At 41.2% G+C, this 22,240-nt stretch overlaps 8 protein-coding genes across 8 annotated transcripts; 5 read left to right on the top strand and 3 right to left on the bottom strand.

Annotated features, from left to right (window-relative positions):
* Window positions 1-94: 94 nt before the first annotated feature.
* On the bottom strand, window positions 95-544 carry BATDEDRAFT_90687 (uncharacterized protein; the record flags this gene model as incomplete). The annotated part of the gene is made up of 1 exon (XM_006680810.1): window positions 95-544. The coding sequence occupies one exon, from the start codon at window positions 542-544 to the stop codon at window positions 95-97; it is 450 nt and encodes a 149-aa protein (XP_006680873.1).
* Window positions 545-739: 195 nt separating this feature from the next.
* Window positions 740-2,384, top strand: BATDEDRAFT_26621 (uncharacterized protein; the record flags this gene model as incomplete). Its single annotated transcript, XM_006680653.1, has 3 exons — window positions 740-913; window positions 1,014-2,121; window positions 2,260-2,384. 3 exons carry the CDS (start codon window positions 740-742, stop codon window positions 2,382-2,384), a joined length of 1,407 nt encoding a protein of 468 aa, XP_006680716.1.
* Window positions 2,385-2,433: 49 nt separating this feature from the next.
* On the bottom strand, window positions 2,434-3,956 carry BATDEDRAFT_90686 (uncharacterized protein; the record flags this gene model as incomplete). Its single annotated transcript, XM_006680809.1, has 4 exons — window positions 2,434-3,378; window positions 3,479-3,662; window positions 3,764-3,833; window positions 3,944-3,956. The coding sequence occupies 4 exons, from the start codon at window positions 3,954-3,956 to the stop codon at window positions 2,434-2,436; spliced, it is 1,212 nt and encodes a 403-aa protein (XP_006680872.1).
* A 751-nt stretch (window positions 3,957-4,707) lies between these two features.
* On the top strand, window positions 4,708-6,771 carry BATDEDRAFT_90468 (uncharacterized protein; the record flags this gene model as incomplete). Its single annotated transcript, XM_006680887.1, has 5 exons — window positions 4,708-4,816; window positions 4,948-5,455; window positions 5,585-6,276; window positions 6,344-6,544; window positions 6,668-6,771. 5 exons carry the CDS (start codon window positions 4,708-4,710, stop codon window positions 6,769-6,771), a joined length of 1,614 nt encoding a protein of 537 aa, XP_006680950.1.
* Window positions 6,772-7,007: 236 nt separating this feature from the next.
* On the top strand, window positions 7,008-12,047 carry BATDEDRAFT_90467 (uncharacterized protein; the record flags this gene model as incomplete). Its single annotated transcript, XM_006680886.1, has 11 exons — window positions 7,008-8,056; window positions 8,188-8,253; window positions 8,325-8,410; window positions 8,501-9,714; window positions 9,812-10,043; window positions 10,128-10,294; window positions 10,386-10,589; window positions 10,673-11,032; window positions 11,120-11,356; window positions 11,458-11,535; window positions 11,625-12,047. The coding sequence occupies 11 exons, from the start codon at window positions 7,008-7,010 to the stop codon at window positions 12,009-12,011; spliced, it is 4,080 nt and encodes a 1,359-aa protein (XP_006680949.1). The 3' UTR covers window positions 12,012-12,047.
* A 226-nt stretch (window positions 12,048-12,273) lies between these two features.
* Window positions 12,274-13,698, top strand: BATDEDRAFT_12990 (uncharacterized protein; the record flags this gene model as incomplete). Its single annotated transcript, XM_006680556.1, has 7 exons — window positions 12,274-12,520; window positions 12,607-12,917; window positions 12,994-13,074; window positions 13,142-13,187; window positions 13,265-13,388; window positions 13,459-13,544; window positions 13,640-13,698. Coding segments are annotated over 7 exons (954 nt in total), but the record flags the coding sequence as incomplete, so codon positions are not given.
* Window positions 13,699-17,809: 4,111 nt separating this feature from the next.
* Window positions 17,810-18,688, bottom strand: BATDEDRAFT_13049 (uncharacterized protein; the record flags this gene model as incomplete). The annotated part of the gene is made up of 1 exon (XM_006680562.1): window positions 17,810-18,688. A coding segment is annotated over one exon (879 nt), but the record flags the coding sequence as incomplete, so codon positions are not given.
* Window positions 18,689-20,148: 1,460 nt separating this feature from the next.
* Window positions 20,149-22,178, top strand: BATDEDRAFT_35691 (uncharacterized protein; the record flags this gene model as incomplete). Its single annotated transcript, XM_006680726.1, has 7 exons — window positions 20,149-20,184; window positions 20,607-20,723; window positions 20,832-21,006; window positions 21,178-21,299; window positions 21,401-21,634; window positions 21,702-21,989; window positions 22,057-22,178. The coding sequence occupies 7 exons, from the start codon at window positions 20,149-20,151 to the stop codon at window positions 22,144-22,146; spliced, it is 1,062 nt and encodes a 353-aa protein (XP_006680789.1). The 3' UTR covers window positions 22,147-22,178.
* Between the last annotated feature and the right edge of the window lie 62 nt (window positions 22,179-22,240).

Below are 22,240 nucleotides of genomic sequence, written 5' to 3'. Positions count from 1 at the left end.
ATATCAAACTCGCTTTAGCTTTATCGTCATGCGAGTTTTTGGTGATAAACTATGATTTTCCAGATAAATTATGAGAATGGTTTTTATTGAGCATTTAGTTTAGTTGATCTTGGGCCATGATCGCTCTGCGAAGCTTAAGTGTATCTTCAAACAAGGCGGTGTCCAGTTCGTCCATGTTACGCAGGATTCTAGCGTGCAGTATTATCCCTCCATGTCCAGTAAAACTAGCAAGTTCACCAATCCATTGGTATAGCGATCCTAATTTGTAATCGAATATTCCCAATAGCGTAGTGTCAATAGACATACATTGGCCTTTGTATTCTGCTTGCACTATGTTCTTGTGGACATTGTAGTCTTTCAGTCGACCAAGGACTCGCACAGTTTGTCCGATCATAGATTCAGGCTGAGCCAACACTTCACTCATCATGACAATTGTTGCTGCTGAGTTGTAAAAAGTAGGGCCATCCTTTGTCAATGTGTCTTTTATGTTGTTTGTATTGGAAGAAGCTGAAATGATACTGCTTGTGCTGCTTGCTCTGATCATTGATGAGTGCTATTCAATACTGGAGCAACCAAGTTGGATTTGACAATTTGAACCCAATGAAAAATTAGGGTTATAAAATACTCTCGAATGGTTTCTGGTGTTTCTGTATTGGATATCTGTCAACATTTTAGTATTTGGCCATTCATTGCCGTATCTATATAAAATAGAACACTTTTTGTACTTTTGAAATAGTCAATGGCTAGATATATTCAGTCTTTCTACTACAAATTGATTTTATTTTTAATTCTTCAAAACACACCATCCATTATGAGCATGGCTGTTTATTATGCATTTGATACTCTGCGATCCATGCTATGCGAATATGGCTGTAAATACACTTTTTACAACTGTTTGATTGTATCAGTAAAAGTAGATTCACTTGAAACTCCTCAACCTGATTGCACTTTTCCATTCACCAGACGCGTCTATTACAACTAAATAGTAAATGAATTACTCATCTGCTAACCAGCCTATCCACTCGCAAAATAGAAATGGCCATTATAAGAAACTTGATACTAATCAAGGTTTAGATTACAATCAAAACAAGGTGGATCATATTCGTCGCCAGGAAGAAATGAGAGATATTTTGAAGCAGTGCAAAAAACTACAGGATAACGTTCGTCATCTCTCCGACTCATTTTCTACACCATCGATGCGTTATATTGACTATTTGGCAACAGTTCCTCCTCCCAATCCACTACCACAGCCTGTTTCTTTAGAACCAAGTTGGTCAGAGGTTCTACTAAGTACTCCGCTATCAAAAACGTTGGAAAAGGACGTATCATCAACTCTTCTTGGCGCATTTTACGTGTTTCCAAACTCTATGTACCAGCAACAATCAGAACTATGTGAATATGAAGCAAGACTGGCTCAAATCAAAGCTGTAGAGGATGAAAAGAAAGCTAAATCAGGTATTTACACTTATTTGGTTTATCCATTTACTTTGATAAAGACAAATACAACATCAAAGCCCAAAATAGTTTCGCCTCAACTTGCGTTACAACAAGATGTGTTTATACCCAATACGTGGTCAATGTTTGATCTTGCTCCAAAATGGTGGTCCGATCATGTTCAGCAAACAAATCAAGATTTAGTAGCTACTGTCAACAACATTGCGGCTCGGTCAGCTCTTTATCTCAGTAAATCTAGCATCTCTTACCACACGTCTGGTTTTTTCCGTCTTATCCGGTTGCAGCTAGACTATATTGATGAACAGGTCCAACTTTATTCCAAGATATGGACTGTAGTAAAAGTGATCATGTCGTTGTTGATCAATTGGGCTTTTATTGTTTTATATGGAATGGTTCGTTTTGCTATTATTTATCATCGAAGTAGTCAGAATCTCAAACAAAATGACAAGTATTATAACAAGAAACCAGAAACAGTATATGCAGAGCAAAAATCAAATGCGGCAAAAGAGGTTATTACTATATGGGTAGGTGGGATAATGTTTCAAACAAAAAAGGAGACGTTAGCTGCGGCAAAGGGATCGGTACTCTCACTATGGACTCGAAACGAAACCATATTTATTGATCGCGATGGCAGACACTTTTACCATATTCTTAATCATTTACGAGGTAAGCTATTGAAATAGAAAACCTTTGTATTGTGACGACTCGAGTTGCATTAGAGTAAAAATAAATAAGCGCATGCGTACTATCTTTTCAGTAGCTTGCTCATACTCACTACAACTTTACTACAATACGAGAATATAGGCGTAGACACGATCAATGGAATTAAAGACCTAAAAGTGCTTGAAGAAATATCCATTGAAGCACAGTACTACAGGCTCCATGTATTGAACAAACATGTACAAAATCTAATACAACAACTTTCTTGAAAACATCATGTAATCGACAAATAATAAAGTCTATTGATTAAGATCTGTATTAACGAAACTGTGGCGGAGGCTCAATTTCAGGGATTTTACCAAACTCAAATGCTGCATTGGTAAATGCTGATAGAATTTGAGGATCCATATTTTGGGTTTCAGTTGTTGGACCAGTAGGGGTAATGACTACATCACTAAACATTGATGCTGTACTTTGACCAAAAATACCACTTGATGCAAGGGGCTTTGTAGTGGGCTCGATTGAATTCTGGGATTGCTCAAACTGATTTCCACCAAACGCGTTCATTGTGGACTGAGGTTGGCCAAACACAGATCCATTTGAAGGATTTGATTGGGATGGAGCAAAAGACTGACCAAATACAGGCTGTCCAGTGGCTGGTTGTTGATCAAAAATCGGTTGATTAAAACTGGATTGTGTGTTGGTAAATGGTTGTCCAAATACAGAGTTTCCTGCTGCTGGTGCTTGACCAAATGAAGATTGTCCAAACACGGATGAAGTAGTAGGTTGTTGCCCAAATGAGGATTGTCCAAACACAGAGTTTCCTGCTGCCGGTGTTTTCCCAAACGAAGATTGACCAAACACAGAGTTTCCTGCTGCCGGTGCTTGACCAAACGAAGATTGACCAAACACAGAGTTTCCTGCTGTTGATGCTTGACCAAACGAAGATTGGCCAAATACAGACTGCGATGAGGTAGATTGAGAAAATGGACTGCTCGCTATACTTTTAGTACTATTGGCCAATGCAGAAAATGAATTTCCAGTTGAGATACCAGATCCAAATGAAGATTGAGTTTGAGTTTGTGATGGTAAAGATCCAAAACGACTGGCACCAAACAAAGACGAGTTATTTCCAGATACTGATCCAGTAGACTGATTTGCTCGAGTGCGCTGTTTAAATATTTCATTTGCTGCAGAAGGGCTTGAAAGACATTGATTAATCTGATTTTGCATGTTGGTGCAAGCTTCATTGACTTTATTCAACTAAAAGTCAGCAAGTGCATCGTGTTAAAATGAAAAGCATATTAAAAGTCGATAAATAATGAATCTATTCAAATGAACAGCACATTGGTAAAAGACTTACATATCCAGCAAGATTTCCATTTTGTTTAAGTTCATCATCAAAGATCAAACGAGCCTCCTCTTGAGAAATGTCGGTGCCTGAAATAATAGACACCTGGTGTTTGGCGTGACCATAGACACTCAGTGGCCATATTGGTTTTTCTGACTGAAGGTCTGTTTTAAGACTTTTTAGTTCCAGAGGATAACTGTTCAACAATGGTGAGTTGGACTGAAATTTCCACTAGATCGCAGTGCATTAATCTGCTTGGTTTACCCATTGTTAAAAATGAACAACACTGGACTATACCTGGTAGAATTGGACAGGGTGCTAGTATTACTTGCATTAGGTGAGTTGTTTTTTGAAAACTGGCTAGGAGCTAAATGTGTACATGAAAGTCGTACACATTCATGTTTAGAATTCATTAGCCCAAAATGTAGCGAATAGTACGAGCAAGCCAACGCTCCTGAATAAAATATAAAACAGTACCTTGGTTAGACATGGGATGTTCGTTGTGGCATTTGCTGCCAAACTTGCAGTTTCCTCGAAGAAAGTGTTGGCATACTCTCATCTGGTTTGACTTGTAAAAGTTTGAAATCAAAATTGAATTGATTTTACGGCTGGTGACAAAAGGAATGAGAACGCAACAATATTTATTTTGGTTATATAGAAAGCTTTGAAAACATTCAGACAGCATCGAGCAAGTTATTGCATCGTTTCAAAAACGCAAATTCTCTAAAACTGCACGACTGGTTTTGGTTGATGTAGATTATAGACGACACGTTGGAATTTGTGCCAGAACAAGATCAACACCAAGTTCATTGAGCAGATAATATTTGCAAAGCATCAAGAAAGCACTTTTTGACTAAACAAATCAATCTGAGTAAGTGCTAAAACAACATTCATGCCACAATCTCAGCAGGTCTCATATTCCTCGAGAAAGGGTTTCCAAAAGTAATGCTCAGTAAACTTGATGGAAACTATCATGTCATGAGACTGGCAGTTTATTAGACACCCTTATTTAGTGTTGCATTTTACGTGAATATGGCAATGAACGATTGGTGGTTGACAAGGGATATAGTTGTTTGAATCTTACACCATACGTATCAGGGCACGATAGCTTTAAGACCAATACAACAATATCTGTTAAACAGTTTGTAGAATGAACATCAGGGCAATCCAAGCAAGTTGTCATGTGACCTTTTTAGTCTTGAGTTGTCTAGCAAAAATCCCTCTTTGCCCATTTCGCAGAAATGGCTCTACTGTATAACAAGAGTCATTTAGAAGCTGCAACTGTTTATGCTCTGCTAGTCAGTCTTTTAGTGGCCATTGGCATTCTACCATGGAAACGGCTTTTTTCAGGTATATTCCACTGCATCAAATATAAAGTGACAGCAAAGTCTTTGCAGCAAGCCTTGCAAATGCAGTTGAATAGACTTCCGAATTGAGCCGTGTGCATCTGATGATACTGTACTAACTTTTTACTTGGATAGGCAATGCAAACAATGCATTTTTGCGATTATGCAACACATGCTCGCTATCGACTATGCCTGTATGGCCATACTATAGTTTGCCAGATATAGTGTTGGTGGTGGTCTATATTGTTATTACTGCTCTGTTTTCCGTTACAACTATCAGTACATTGGATGACATTGATTTTCCTCGATTTGGATATCTGGCTCTTGCTAACCTATCAGTACTGACTCTGCTGCCACTTCGCAACTCTCCTCTGAGTGCTATTTTGGGAATTTCCTATGAAAGATGCTTGCTGTTTCATGCCCTGCTTGGGGTTGTTGCATGTTTATGTTCTCTGTTCCATGGATCATTGTATCTATACATGTGGGGTTCGGCTTCTTTTCTAGTCGAGTCAATCAACTCTCGAGCTATGATCCCATATGGTTTAGCAGCAGGGAGTTTATTTGGACTAGTATTCTTGACCAGTGCCATTCCGCTAGTTCGTCGTATTTCATTTGAGTTGTTCTACTGGATCCATATTTTGAGGTAATGTATTGTCTGCAACTCGACTTTTTTTGATGGTTGGTCTTGGTAGACTGACGAGGTTATAGTCAACTCACATTTCATTGACCTATTTGTTCTGCAATCTTTATGGGTATATATTGTCTTTTAAAGCTATCCTACAGTCTTGGTTTTGCTCTACTTTCATACTGCTCAAAGTCCACAGTTTTTTATACCCGGAGCTGTTCTGTATGGACTTGATCGGATTTTACGAATTGTACGAGCACTTCGACCAGCCAACATTGTGGATTCGTGTGCTGTCGATAATGATATGATCCGCCTGACACTCTTTCAGCCATCGTTTTTAGGAAAGATGGAAAAGGCAAGGGCTGGACAGTTTGTGTTTATCAAGATTCCAGATATAACTCCATATGAGTGGCATCCGTTCAGTATAATCTCGCCCGAGATTGATTTTGCAGCTAAAAATCAGCAGGAAACTGCACAGTCGATTGAACTTTTGGAGGCCAACAGTGAGATAGGCTCACGGTTGTCCGATGATTCTACACCGTCACAGCGAGAAACTCTCAAGCCAGAGTTGTGTGAGCTTGCTATTCGAAAAAAAGGGTTTTTCACCAAAGAGTTGCATCAGTTCATTAGTAGTAGGAGAGCATTGAGTGTGTTTGTAGATGGACCATATGGACGAGCGTTTGATGGGGTCATGGATCGAGATACGGTTTTACTTGTTGCTGGTGGTATTGGAATTACACCGTTACTGTCTATTTTGAGAACCATCATGCATCGTAATCAACATGCATTAACTGGTGATCGCAAGCAAGTTGGGCTGGTTTGGGTTACACGCAATCCAGGTAATATAGACTTGACATGTATCGATTAGACTAGTACTTGACATTTTACAATGTATTTTAAAACCAGATCATTTTAACTGGTTTACCGCGGAGCTGACCAAGGCAGTTTCATGTGGTATTCAAGTTCATTTACATGCAACATGCACGTATCAAGAACTCACACAAAAAACAAGAAGCTTACCAGCTTCTGTAGAATATTGTAAACCAGATATTTTGAGCCTTATGCAAGGACTGCAACATAGGCCCAACCACAACGTATCAGTTGCAGGTAAGAAGTGCAAGGTTTTCAGATATCAAGAGTTTTATAGATGGGATTGTACTGACAGCAACTTTATTTGATACAACTATGACGGATAAATCCAAACCCTTGACACCTGCTGTTTTCTATTAGTGTGTGGACCACAGTCTCTTGTTCTGTCAGTAGAACAGGCAGCACGTAGAGCCACCAGTTCCGATGGCATGTTTGTTGTGTTTTCAGAGACCTTTTCTCTGTAGACTCCCATCATGGGCTTGGCTATGAATATATAATATCAGTTGACAACTCAAATGAATGTGTTGTGCAGTGAGATGCTTGGTGGAGTGGATTGGACTGCTGGACAGCCCAACGAACAATGTTGTGGTTGGTGCACAAACGCCCTCGAAAGCAACGCCAAAACTTTCCTGATATTTTACGTACCTCGACACTAGTAATCCCAATGGATCAAACTAAACCCAAAGGCTTGCAGATAGGCATGCAAGGAATAGATGATGATCCGGAGCAGTCTGAACTTGTTCCTGTAGACAGTCTGTCCAGTAGTGCTCGTTCCGGAATGCTTGCTAGAACACCTACTGTTTCCTTCCGAGACGCCCCATTGATGCTTTCTGGAGAGCCTGATGCTGGAAGTGCTACTATGTATAATCACTCTGCTCAACCCATTAGTAATAAAACAAATAATATTCCTTCTGTCGGGAGTCCATTGCGTCCGTCGCAAGTCACTCGAGCCGGACTCTTGTCAAAAGAAGGATCTTCTTTAGCTCGCAGTAAAACAATGCCTTCCAACACAAAGGGCATTGTCAGGTTTAATGACAGTGGCTCTGAGGACGGATCAGAAATGGTCAATCTTTCAAAAAACAGTCTTGCTACAGCCAACAACTCAATCACTGAGCCTGCTAGCAGAGCATCAACCGATTTACGTCGTAACAAATCTCTGCCCTATCGAGCCATTGAGGAACGACGTTTAGAAAACGAGCGAGAAGCAAAGACGAATGCGTCGAGCAACGGAACCCCATTATTGCGATCCATGTCATTTGCAAAAAGACCTGCTAAACCACTACAGAGATACAATACACTTGGCTATCCTAAAGTTGATCGCAAACTATCTACCGTAACTGCTAATGTCGCATCAGGATCCACATCCAATGCCGCCCCAAAACCTATTCACAATCTGGTCATTCCTTCATCACAACAGATGGCACTGGCTTCACAGTCATCTCCTTTATCTGCTCTCTCATTCACTAGTACAAATACTTATAACGAACCAGCTTATCCACCATTGATGGCCCCACCCCTTAATACTTCTCAAATCACCCAACGACGAGGCATGCACATTACTGCTGTCAATTATGTTACTCATGCAGACACTACAACACCCTATGGCACTCCCCAGAAACATCTGCCTCCGTTACCACCGCAATCTGGCTTACATCGTAAAAACAGTGTCGCTGCGTCTATTATGCAGAAACTTCCCATCGAATGGCAAGAACAATACAAGCAAAACATACACGGCTCATATAAATTTCGGTAAGTGCAATAAATTGCATTCCAGATTTTAGCTCTTGATAATCGATACTACACATGTTCTATTCTTGCTATACATCCATCTACCACGCTGTGTTGTATGTCCAGGAAAACTAACCATGTTTTGCATTTAGTGCATTTGGACGAAAGGCAATCAGTTTCCAACAACGACAATGGTTTACAAACATTTGCTGTGTCAGGTAAATTCACTCGTGTATGAATCGGGTTTGTTCGATTTTAGCTCATCACAATCCATGCATCTTTATTACAGTCTGTGTCCACTTATGATGGTTCTCGTTTCGTTTGTGCTCAAGTTTGCAATTGCCAATCTTAGTAACAATAGCAATAACAATTATCGTGAGTATCATGTAATCATTGTGCAAATCTAAGCTTTGGTGGTGTGTGCTGTTTACTAACTAAACAATGACTCAATTTGGGTTTATCCAGAAATTCTTTATTGCAGTAGTGCTCTATCAATCAATGAACAGAACTGGCCCATTTTTAATCTTTCTGGAATTGGAATTGCTACATCTTCTCCGTCTTTGGTACCCAATGCGGATTCTAGTATGCCTGTACGTCACGCCAATTATTTCTCTAGAGCATCCTTGGTTGACTTATCGTCCAAGGACGTGTTTTCTCAACTTAGTTCAACTACTGTTGCTGGCGGTATGCCCTGTGTAAACTGGTTTGGAGGAGATTATCCTCGCAATGATGAAAGTGTTTATGAGCGTGTTCCTCGTACATCTACTCATCCAGAGTACGCATTTAAAGATTCGTTGTATGTTTCTGAACTCAATTCTGGTTGGCTTGATCTACTTCAACCACTTCTTACCTTTGCAGATCCGGCTCGACAAGCTCAAGCGTTGAGTCTGGCTCGATCTTTTGCATTATACCAGATGCGACCCTGGGCAGTTGTATCTCTTGGTCCTAATGTAAATCCAAATGACATTGGCTCTTCCCCAAAACAGCCGCTTCTTGCCGATATATCTCAGATCCCTAATACATTCTTTACTCCAGCATCAACTGCAAAAGGCATGCTAGACACGATTGAGCCTAGATACAATGTTGAAATCAGATTTTCTCCTCCTGGTCTTGGTGGTGCACAAAAAGTTCCTTATTTCAATATTACAAATTCAGCCAATGTAAAAGATATGGACGCCTTGTTTTATTCCACCATTCAGCAGGCTATATCCAACCTCGCTCGAGTTGACTCTTCGGCTCTTCAAGGAAATCCTTCTGATATTCAAATGGCGTTGGTTCTTGGAAATCTAAACAAGGCATATTCAAACGTGCCCTATGCTGGGATTGGATTCAAAACCGTGGATCACTCAAACAAGAAATACTCTTATATCCTTCAAGTTGGTAAAGATCAGAGACTGGAACGAACTCCTGGATTCCCCTTGGCAGGTCTTCGTATGTTGCTTCAACAGGCTCAACTTAGCAATGCTATTGTTCGATTCTCATCTCCCAAATTGGCAAGCACTGTTATCACTCAGGGACTCCGAAACTTTCCCTTTCTAGCCAAACCTTCCTTTGACATTCCCTTTGGTTCAATCATTGGACGCATTTTATATCCTTTGGGTATTTCTTTTCTTTTACCTATTTTCACCATCTCTCTTGTTCGTGACAAGGAGTCAAAGATTGTGACAATGATGCGTATGGTAAGCTGCCACATTGCACTTTTCAACTCAATGTTATTGTATATTTCTATATTCTAATACTTGAATTGTTTAATTTTCTGCGCATTGCATGTTTTAGAATGGACTCGGTAGTCCAGCAGCCTACTACCTATCTGAATACATCACTTTCTTTTTGACATTTTTGGTGTCCACGGCCATTTTTTGGGTCAGTGGCTATTTAACCTCGCTTGAGCTTTTTTCCAAAACAGATCCTCTTCTTTTGGCAATCCTGTTTTTTCTTTGGGGAAATATTCAAGTCACTCTTTCCATGTTCTTCAACTCTCTTTTCCGTCAATCGCGCTTTGCTCTAAGTAGGTGGTCATGAATACTCGGCTAGATATTTTGGAGTGTGGTGAAAATGTATTGGTACTGATTTGTTTTGTGCTTGAATACAGTCAGTGTATTTCTGATTGTGGTCTGTGGTGTTGTGACATCTTTTATTCTTGACGAGGTTTTTTCTGGAAGCAGTTCTTTTCCGACCATTTTGTTTGTATGGCCACCTTTTGCGTTTTACCGTGCACTTGGAGTGTTGAATAATGCTGCAACTTCTTCACAACAAACTGTATGTGGTTTGATATTCTCATGTAATCCTGTTTGTCGTGTAGACTTGTTTACTGATTCTGGATTTAATCAATTGAACACATCTTTGATAGCCATACTCTGTATCACGACTTGTTCCTGGAGATGAAGTTTTTACTGCAGTCATGACGCTTTTTGCCGAAATCTTTGCCTACCTGCTGCTTTCTGTATATCTTGGAAATGTCATAAAGTCAGAGTTTGGTTCCAACAAACCGTGGCACTATCCTGTCACTCAGTATATGAAGCCATCTGCTCCAAAACTCTCAAAAATTGACGATGTATGTTTCATGAAAACTGTATAAGCTATGCATTATTTTCATATCAATTTAGGGTTGTTGGCTAACATTATTTTTGATTAAAGGAATATACGCACACTTTGGATCATAATGTTGTGTCTACCGAAAACGAAGATGTCCGTGCTGAGCGTATACGGGTATTGAATGAGCAATATGAAAAAGATGCTCCGCTTGTCATGCGCAACATGGTTAAAGAATATACCAATGAGTCTGGTAAAAAAAAGACTGCTGTTAACAACATCACTCTTGCCGTTGAGAACAATACTGTGTTTGGACTGTTGGGACCTAACGGTGCTGGAAAGACAAGCTTGATTAGTATTTTAACTGGAGTATACGAGCCTACCACTGGAAATGCCACTCTTGGTGGACATGATATTATCAAAGATGCCGATGCCGCGTTTCGTTCGATTGGTGTTTGTCCTCAAGTTAGTTCAATCATGTCTGAATTCAATCTGATGAGCATTTGTAATCTTGCAAGATTGTTTTATTTAACTCGACTTAATTTTTTGTAGTTTGATATTTTATGGGACGATCTTACGGTAGACGAGCATCTTTTTTTCTATGCTAGACTCAAAGGAGTTTTCCCAGAGTTTGAGCGTGAAGCAGTAGTCGCTGCAATGGAGCTTGTCAAATTAGAGACAATGCGGAGTCGTCGTGTAAAGAACCTTTCTGGTGGAGAAAAGCGTCGATTAAGTATTGCTATTGCTCTTGTTGCAGACCCAAAAGTTGTGTTTTTAGATGAGCCTACTGTAAGTAAAACCATGTGTGCTAGATGAGAACGAGATCCATAGAAACAATGGATTTTTATTGAATTTGAGGCTGATTTTAACCCTTCTTGGTTCAAATGTAGACTGGATTGGATCCTGAAGTAAGACGTACTGTATGGGATGTGATTGCTCGTGCACGAGGAAATTGCGCTATTCTTATGGTATGTAGGGTTTGCGAATCCATGGTTTGACTCGAGACTAAAAGTAAATCTATATTAATTGTACTATGGAATCATACGATTGTATTTAGACAACGCACTCTATGGAAGAAGCAGAAGTGTGCTGTCAGTGCATTGGTATTATGGCCAAAGGCACAATGCGATGTATAGGATCCACAACAACTTTAAAAGACAGCTATGGATCTGGATACAAACTTTCTATATATGGTGAATACCATCGACTTGACAGTGCAGAACAGTTTCTCAACTCACTTTTACCAAACTGCGAGTTCAAGCGAATCCAAACATTTAACAATGTACGTGTATATGTGTTTCTTCCTAAAGCCCAGGAATTAGCATTTGTATTTGATGCCATGGCTCGAGAACATTCTCGATATGGTATACAGAACTGGGGCATCAGTCAAACGACTCTAGACGAGATCTTTACAAATTTAATTACTGAAGATGATGCCTCGTGAATTACTAGTATCAACATAATAAATGACATGAAATTGAATAATCAGTTTGGATTTAAGCTTTTCCAGGAGTTGATTAGGAGGGACAATGTATTGGTGGATGACCATGGCAGGAGATTGTACAACGATGGGGTTCAAAAACACATTCAATGCTTATAAAGCAAGTGAGTTGAGGTTGACTACAAGATCAACAATGGCAGCATGGATGATCCAGCAACAGTCTCTATCCAGAGTGTTTCGTATGACCAATCCTTACAGGAAACTCATGCCATGCACTCATGGCACTTTTTATACAGTCAGATCCTTTCATAACACCATCACTCGTATTAGTGATACCGTTCAACAGGCACTTGGCAAGGGTTGGCCAGTTGTTGCACTGGAATCCACCATCATCACTCATGGCATGCCATTTCCACAAAACCTTGAAACTGCCATTGAAGTAGAAACCATTGTGAGACAGCATGGATGTGTTCCTGCAACCATTGCACTGCTGGATGGACAATTAAGAATAGGTGTGATGTCTAGTATGCAAGATAATTCATTGCATTCATGTCAGCTACTCATTCAACGGATTTATACAATTGTCATGAATCATTAGGACTGGACGGGTCTGATCTTGAACGATTGGCCAAGATTGGTCTCGATGCTACAAAAACCTCTCGCAGGGACATGGCTCTTGTTCTGGGTCGCAATCTGCCTGGATCCACCACGGTTTCTGGAACAATGATTGCGGCTCACAAGGCGGGTATTGACGTGTTTGTTACGGGCGGTATTGGTGGTGTGCATCGAGGCAGCGAGTCTTCTATGGATATCAGTGCTGATCTGACCGAGCTGGGTCGCACTCCCATCGCAGTCATTTCTGCTGGTGTCAAATCTATTCTGGACATTGGTCGAACACTAGAATATCTAGTATGCAATCGTATTGATTTGTTGTTTTAACACGATTAAACAAATTGATCCAATCTTGTCTTGCATGGATGATTAGGAAACACAAGGTGTTACAGTTGTTTCGTATGGCGATTCTGACGACTTTCCAGCATTCTACACTCGTAAAAGTGGATTCAAGGTGAGCATCAATTTCAGTTTAAATTCGTTCATCCATTACAGATCTCACTGACAAGACTGTCCATTAGAGTATGGCAAACCTGACTACTCCTCAAGAGTGTGCTGATATGATTTGTAAGTTGGGTCAATGTGCGTTGAATGGTCACATTGTATACAGGGCTAATCTTGCGTGTACATTATGTAATAAACAGATGCAAACTTATCACTTGGACTCAACAGCGGTCTTGTGATTGCAGTTCCAATTCCTGAAAAGGACGCATACCCACATCCAGATCGTCTTGAAAAGGTCATTCAAGATGCGATTCATGAAGCAAAGTAAGGAGTTTTCATTCAATTGCATTCAAAATCATGTGTTTTGATACATTCAACTATTTGAATTGGATAGTCAACGTGGAGTGCGCGGCAAGGACATTACACCGTTTTTACTGGACAAGGTCAAAACGTTGACGGGTGGAATGTCATTGGCAGCCAGTGAGTGATTTGATGGCAATTGTGTTTCAATATTTTTGCAATGCATAGATCTTTTGATTTGGTTCAATGCTTATTTATTCAATGTGTTATTCTAGACATTAGTCTTGTAAAAAATAATGCAGCAATTGGAAGTGATATTGCTCGTGCTTTGTCACACAAAAAATCGGTCGAGGCCAGCAAACAGTATTGCCAGAAATCCAACTCCATCTCTTCATCAAACACTCTTAAAACAGGGTTACATACACCGCTTATTATTGGGGGAACTGTTTTGGACATTTCGGCCAAGTTTGATGCTGGGTCAAACAAAAATGAAATCATGCGTACATCTACGCCTGGATCGGTATACCAATCTCTGGGAGGAGTTGGTCTCAATGTTGCTAAAGCGTGTTGTCGATCGGGTGGTCGTCCACGGTTTCTAAGTGCTGTTGGCGATGATGCCATTGGAAAACAAGTCATGTCTGCTTTTGAGGATTCTGGAATGGTAAGTGACCGATTTTGTGACTGGCAAGGATATCAGTACCATTCAACGTTATTGTGTGTATTGGGGTGCTATTCATTGAATTCTAGAATTCGGAATTTGTCAAGGCTATTCAAGGATCTTCCACTGCCACCTACACGGCACTCCTACAGCCAGACGGCGAGCTGCTTGCTGCAGTTTCCGACATGAAAATCCATGAGCAGATATCCATTGATGGCCAAGTTTGGAAAACAATTCAAGAAAACCCACCCTCAGTTATCTGTGTCGATGCCAATGTATCCGTGTCTTTGCTAAAAGAATTGCTAGAGACTACCAAAACATCGGATACATTGGTATGCTTTGAACCAACATCAGTTGTAAAATCTCGCAAATTGTTTGATCTTCCAGCAAATCTGATTTCTCAGGTTCAGATTGTTACACCAAATGATGATGAGCTTGTTGCAATGAGCAATGCTCTTGACAAGGTATCTGATGTCGATGGCGTATTCAAAGTGGTTGAGCTAGCACCAGATTCAGGTAACTAGGTAAACTGTAATGACATTATGAGTTATAATGCTAATCTTGTTTTCTACAAATATGTCTAGACTCGATCGCCAAGTATATTGGTAATCTGTTGAAAGCGTTCGAGTTGGTGATTGTTAAGCGTGGACCACAAGGCGTAATGATTGGAAAAAGAGTTCAATCAACGAGTACCGGAAAGTACAGTTGTGAAATGGCTTGTTTGGAAGTGAAAGGTCCTGTCAATCATATCATCAGTGTTACAGGTGCTGGGGATAGTATGGTGGGCACAATACTTACCGGATTGGCATCATTGCCATATCCACTTGATTTACAAGGTACCACAATGTCGGAACTATCTAGGATTGTTCGTTTTGGAATGAAGGCTGCTGAGCTTTCTTTACAATCAAAAGAATCTGTAAGTTATTCTATCAAGCCGGATTTATTTGAAAGTACTACGTGAATCTGAAACGCAAAGGCGATGCGATGGCTTATGGATTACCATTCATCAGTTTAATGGTCAATCAAGTTGCTCATTTTTACTAAAACATGACATGTGCGTGGACGTTCAAGATAAAATGGAAGCAACTAGTCTGGATTGTCTAATAAACAAAATAGGCTTTTAGTAAGCACATGGCATAGGTTGTTTAAAGTTTAAAATGTGCTGAATCAGCAGTTGTTAGTGCGATCAATCTAATGATTCCACATTGATGATCTTGTACTTTATCCTATACAGTTTCTAGCTATGCTCAGTCTTTGACCTCATTACTATCCATCTCTTCAATTTCAAACAATCGTTTATATCAGATGGATTATTCATTATTGGGAAAAGTATACGAGTAGTGTAATGATGTTGAAAAGGAGATGAAAATTAGACTATATAACTCAGTAGCAGTGGAGAGGGCGGGTTAAAAATGTTATACCATTCACTTTAATCAAGGTAAAAGTGACGCGTTGCATTTTAACCAGATCTCAATTCTTTTGGTGAAGGTTTGCCAGATTTTAACCATCCAGGAAGCAATCCCCACGAGTTATCAAGTGCAGATTCTAATACAGACTCGACATTGCTTGCCATGCGCTCTAAAGTGGATGTTCGATCCGACGCAATGGACCCAGCAGATTGTTTGGGTGAAGTTGTGTAGAGAGGCAAGTAGCGATTTGATGGCGATGTATCGGATGCATCGGATGCACAACTACCTGGAGTGTATTGGAATGATCTGCGTGATGGAATAGCTGTCAAGCGTTTACTGCTGATTTTACTTGATGCTGGCGAAGAAACAGGTGAAGGCTCTATATATTGAACAAGTCCATCTAAAATGGTGTGTCTACGTGGTCTGGCCGGAATTCGTGCAACACGAGCAGGACCCTTGAATTCAATATCAGAAATATTGCCCTGATCATTAAGAAAGTCTTCCAAGACCTGCACAGTGTGCGGATCCTTTTTCCACTCTGTTGTAGTGGCTGTACTACTAGTGATTAAATCTGCGCCAGATTTGCGAGACTGGGTCGAATGCGAGCGAGAAGTACGCGAGTAGGATCTAAGAGGCTGCTTTGCATGATCCACATCGTTTTCAGGTGTAGAGGACTTGTCATCACTAAAAAGTGCAGTATCGACTTTATCCTCATCAAAACGGTATACCTCACTAGTATTCACCTTGACAATCGCAGCAGGGCGTTTGGGCTTCTTCTTACGGTGTATAGTTGCCATGGGTCGCTCGATTCCATTAGTAGAAGCTGCGCTTTGTGATTCGTCGCGCTCGCTTCTGTGAGTTGTCTGAGACCCGTTGTCTTGAATAAACTTGGTATCGCTGAATCCCATCAAAGATTGAAATGGCTGAAGCCAAGTTGAGGGTTGCAACGAAGAAGTTAAAAAGACAGAATTTCGAACACTAGCTCGCTTAACTTGGACAGAGGCCAGAGAATCATCTACATCAATCGCATTTTTCTTGGAAGCTTTGAGACCCGAAAAAGAAAAGTTTCGAGTAGTGTGATTGGACTCTATAGCATCAGACAATGAATTGTTTGAGGACAAGCTACGTGTTGAAACAGAGTTTGAGTCACTGCTTTCATAAAAGCCTTGAGGTGGCATATAGCTTTGAGAAGAGCCAGTCGTCTCGGGAACATGTGCAGCCAGTAAGACCAAGGAGGATTCAGCTCCTGCCACGGAGTTTTTAGAAATATGTACCAAAGAATTGCTCGGTAGTGGAGGCAATGTGCTGGACTGTTCCCAACTAGAAAGAAGTTTTTGACTCGTTTGCAAATCTGATAAACCAGTTTGAGAGCGATCTAGATGTGGAGATACAACAGACTGTGATGGAAGCTTGCTAGAGTCAAAAGTGAAAGATTGCTTTTGATCATCCTCTAATTCTTCAATAGGAGCACTGAAATATGGCCAAAGAATTGCTTTTTTTGACCATGCAGGTGTATGGGGAGAGATTTCTGTCCGCCACCATGGAGAGTTGGCACCCGTATCAGTATCAGAATCCCAATCAGAATCAAACTCCCAATTGCGCTCAGGAGGTTGGGTGTGTTCATCATTTGCCAAATCATCCAGTAGGTTCGTGTATGGGTGATGCAGTAGCCGATTGATGGAATGAAGCTCAATCTCTGACGCGAGAAACTGTCGATGCACTTGCTGGAATATCCAAGAGAGAGCTCCGTCGTACCCAAAACGAGTTGCATTGAGTTCCATCTTGACCAAGGCCAAAGAACTTTTGGTTTCGTTTAGTTGATTTGACACTTGTTGTTCCTGCTCCAACTGACCGCGTAAATCCGAAATCTCCGACTTGGACTGAGCAAGAATGGTGCGTAAAGTAGATAGCTCTCCCTTCAATTGAAGCTTTACCCTGTCGTGATGAGATAATTGCTCGTGAGCTTTAGTAAGTTGATCTCGTAGTCTCTGGGTAGACACCTCACTATACAAGTTATTTGTAGTGTGGGACGATGCATGTGCAGGCAAAGTGTATGAATGTGTATATGAATTCACAATGGACTCATTTTGCGAACTAGCCAACGAACCAGTATACGAGCTGCGTTTCTGGCTATAAGTGAGGCGCATCTGATTATCTGTGTCGAATGTAGTGCGGATCTGCAGAGGGGGTACACCGGGCAGTTCGCGCGATAGTATAGGGGACTGAGATTGAGAGTTGGAACCAAGATATGATCCTGCAGCAGACCAAGATCGCCGATATGATCCAAACGAGGATCTAGGTGAGAGTGGAGGAGTTGGAAAAGAAATTTCACTGAGAGAGGAACTTTGGCTTTCATGATCGTCGATGGCTAGAGCTGCAAGATTCCATACTTTGACAGCAGAATCTAGGGAACCACTCACTAAAATTGAACCATTTGCAGCAGTCTTGATAGATGTGACAGCAGACGAATGAGCCTTGACAACCTTTACAGGAACCTGTGACTCCAAATCCCACAAAACAATGCATCCATCCTGACCACACGATACAATCTGATGATTGGCAACAGTAATACTATGAATAGCATTACCATCGTGACCAATAAATGAACTCAAACAATCACCAGTCGTTGCACTCCAAGTCTTGATCTCTCCATCACGAGAACCTGAATAGATGAAGTCGCGAGTAACAGCAATTGAATGGACCCACGAACTATGACCACTCAATGCTCGTAGCACTCGTCCACTCTCCGTGTCCCAAATACGGATTGTACAGTCCGTTGCAGAGGAATACAATCGATTTGGATGTTCGAGAGCGGCTTCCAATGCAGTGATCCAGCCAGTGTGACCAGGCATTACCCATTTACGACGTCCAGTTTTAGGACTCCAAGCACTAATGAGGGAATCAGCACCACCAGTGTAGACCAAACCTTGAGCAGAACACACTGCAGTGGCAAAGCCTGAATGAGCACGAATAGTACGAACCAGACTTCCATCTGTTGTATCCCAAATCATGACAGTCCCATCCTCACTGGTGGAAAACAACACCGCACCAACAGAATGAATGCAAGTAACACTTTTGGCATGTCCCACCAACACCCTATGTTTACCAAAAGTGTTTAAACAAGCTGGGTCAGATTGCTCTCTATATTGGACATCCGTGGTATGACATGGTTTGGGGTCTGATTCTGCAGTGATGGACTGTGGATGCACAACAGACCAGATATGGATAGATCCATCTCTAGCACCAGCCAGGACCATCGATCCATCAGCAGAAAGGGACACACAGGCAATTGCTGCACGAGGTGCGGCTTCAAGGGTTTGTAGCAATATGCTGTTCTGACTAGTATGTGCATGATCCTGTAGTGATGGTTTGCGTAGATGACGGGCATGGTGACGATGCTCCTGTGGGAGAGATGGACTAAATGTGTGGTTGAAAGATCCATCTTCAGCAGCAGTATTGCTAGAAGGCACCAAGGGGTGCTTATTGGCAGCAGCAATCAGGACGGAGCTGCGCTTGATCGTTGCAGGGCGTTGCAGGCTTGCCAACTCGGAAGTATCAAAAGGAAGCACATGAGCAAGTGGCTTCATTGCAGGAGCCGTCAATGTACTAGGAGTTTCTGGAGAAAGCGGCTCGTAGTGTGTAGTGTCTTGGGGTTGTACAGTATTGGCAACTGCAGATCCGGTAGATTTGAAGTTACTGTAGGTAAACCACGATGTCATTGCAGAAGTCGGTAAGGGATTGTTTCGTACAGTCGATGTAGCAATCGCTAGCGTGGTCGAGTATTCTGAGCAATCCGTAGATACGATCGAATGTAATCCTTTAGTAGATTCTGAAGTGTTGGTAATTCCTATCTGTTCAGATGGCGACTCTTGAGTTTGTTTCGAGGTTGGCTGGGTTTCTATTCCAAACACAGATTTCCACAAATTCGATGTCTGTGGATTGTTTGACGTACCAGTGGGAAAGAAGGTTATTGTTATAGTCAATGTAATTGCTACTACTACAGGCCAACGATTATTATACAAAAAGCGCTTGTAGAGTGACGTTGGAACAAGCAAATGGCTAGTAGTTGATAATGGAGCTGATTTTATGCTGACAATACTCTTACTGCTGCAAGAACTTTGTCGTGTATTGGCTGATTCAAGTGTTGGACAATACGATTTAGAGAGAGCTTGAGCTGCGTGACGTATCTGAGTGCCCGCACGGAACTGATTGCTAAAGATAATGATTATAAAATATAAGTGAATAAGCTAGTTAAAGTAGGATAACATCTTGAGGCGTTGCCTAATGCATGCTTCATGCAGCCCTTTACTGATTCAACTATATCAAGGGCCAACAGCAATAAGGGATTGCTGAATGTCCTAAGCCTGTGGGAATGTAAAAAGTTAATTAGGATAAAATTAGCTTTTAATGTTGGCCCTTTGATATACAGCAAGGGATTCTTGAATTGACTTGTAAATTGACTCTACAAGCCTTGAATTAAAGTTGATTCAATTGTTACGGACGTGCATAATTAATGGCCATCCCTATTAACGAGAATGCTCAGGATAGAGGGAGTTATGGCATGGATAGAGTTGCCTAGGGTTATCAAATGATTGCCTTTGAGCATCCCTTTTGCCGTTGAAATTTGCTTTAATTTAGAGCATCAGATATCAGCAAGTGCTCGAGTTTGCTGCCAATCAATAAAGTAGTCGAGTGGAGAAACAAGCTTTCATCAAGCATGAATGAGAATGTCGCTCATGTGCAGTGTGGCATAGTGAGTTGCTGGAATATGCTTATAGCAGGATCCGACTTTACCAGTGTGCTTGGTGAATTGCATCCAAAGCATATTTACATCAGCAAGCTGTGAGCACCAGATGGTCATGTGCATGTGAGTCATATGCCGTTTTTGAATGCTAAGCATTGACTATCAGACAAGATTAATGCTTTGACTGGTTGAATGCATTGAGCATCTCGAGTATTGAATAAACTCCTTGACATCATCTGCAACTTACCTCAAGTTTCACTATGACTGCCCCAGCTGTTGTGAGTTGATCGTCCTGTGTCAACACCCAGCTATAACATTGTTTTTAGAATATTGCTTATGCTGTTTGAGCTGGCTTGCCAGGGCCAACACAAGTGTAGTTTTATTCGTAGCTTACATTTGGATTTGTAAACATGGGTTTTACTTGTGAATAGGTTCTTCTTGATTATAACGACATTAAAGACTCTTCAAAAAACCTGTCTGCTGCCATAGCAGAAGCTTTTGGTAGTTCTCCTGGATGCCTGGGTGCATGTTTTGTCAAGAATGTCCCTGTAAGTTTCAAGATCACTCGAGTGCACTGTAAAGACTTGATATATTCAACATGGATATTTGCTGATACACATTTCCACTTTCACGATCGGTTGTATTGGGTGGTGTAGGGATTTGCTGCCATGCGTCAGCGTCTTCTACGCCTTGCATCGGTGTTTGCTGCTCTGCCAGAGGAGCAGTTACAGGCTGTGACCCACACCAAGTCATCATATCTGTTTGGATGGTCTCATGGCAAAGAGATTATGAATGGCAAGCCTGATACTGCCAAAGGATCTTACTACAACAGTAAGTCTGATTCAGTAGCCATTTCTCTGGCATTGGTCATCATCTAAAAGTGCATTTTCCATCTATTCACAACTGATCTGCCATGGTCTTGCTTTTCCTATACACATCTCAAACTTGCTAGTATTCTAATTTCAGGTAGATGATACTAACACATGTTTTGGAAACTCTCAGATCCTATTAGGGATGTTCCACCCATGTCTACCAACAGCGACTATCTGGCTAAATTCCCTGAATATGGCTATCCCAATGTGTGGCCAGAAAAGCTACCTGAGCTTCGTGAAGCCTTCATGGAGGTGAATCAATATGTAGTGATTTAGCGTATCGTGATTTGGGATGTTTGAATTCTGTATTGGCTCTCACGTTGAAACCAAGTAGCTTAACATACTATCTACAGCTTGGTCAACTCATTGTTGAAGTAGGAAAACTCGTTAGTATTCACTGCGACAAGTTTTTGGTCGAAAAGTATCCCGACCTTCCAGCTCATTTCATGCATGAAGCCATTGACAAGTCGGACACAATCAAGGCACGTTTGCTGCACTACTTTCCCATTGATGCCAAGTCTGCCGCTCCTACTCCAGATGGTGGAAATCTTGATTCGTGGTGCGGTTTGCACATTGATCACAGTATGGTGAGTTACAGCGACATATTTTTAAAGGCTATACATTCTGCTTATTTACACATCTCGTGGCATCTAGCTGACGGGTCTAACCAGCGCCATGTACTTTGACGAGTCCAATGGAGAGTTCAAGGAGGCAGACAAATCCAATCCCGAGGTAGCAGAAGCACTTGGACCCGCAGGTCTTTACATCCAAGGTCGTGGTGGGGAATTTGTTCAGGTCAAGATTCCAGCCGACTGTTTGGCATTTCAAATTGGTGAGGCTGCACAAGTCGGCAGTCGTGGCCTGCTGGTTGCTACACCCCATTTGGTTCGTGGAGCAGCTTATCCCGATCTTGCACGAAACACATTTGCAGTCTTTATGCAGGTAAACCTCGATGAACATCATTACTGCCAATTATGAATGCAGTTGACTAATTGAATTGTAAACATAGCCCAATGTTGATTACAAGCTTACTCCAGAAAAGACATTCAATGATTTTACAAAAGATGTCATGGTTCGTCATTATGATGGCAAGATATAAAATGGAATGTCAAATGAATCAGTTTAAAAATTAAGTCGATGTGTTTAATGTTAGGATGGATTCGCTTGAACAAGCAAGAATCATCAAGAAACCT

The sequence above is a fragment of the Batrachochytrium dendrobatidis genome, assembly GCF_000203795.2.
Source record: "Batrachochytrium dendrobatidis JAM81 unplaced genomic scaffold BATDEscaffold_10, whole genome shotgun sequence".
NCBI lineage: Eukaryota > Fungi > Chytridiomycota > Chytridiomycetes > Rhizophydiales > Batrachochytrium > Batrachochytrium dendrobatidis.
The sequence above is the reverse complement of the archived record's forward strand: the minus strand, read 5'-3'. Positions and strand labels throughout refer to the sequence as shown.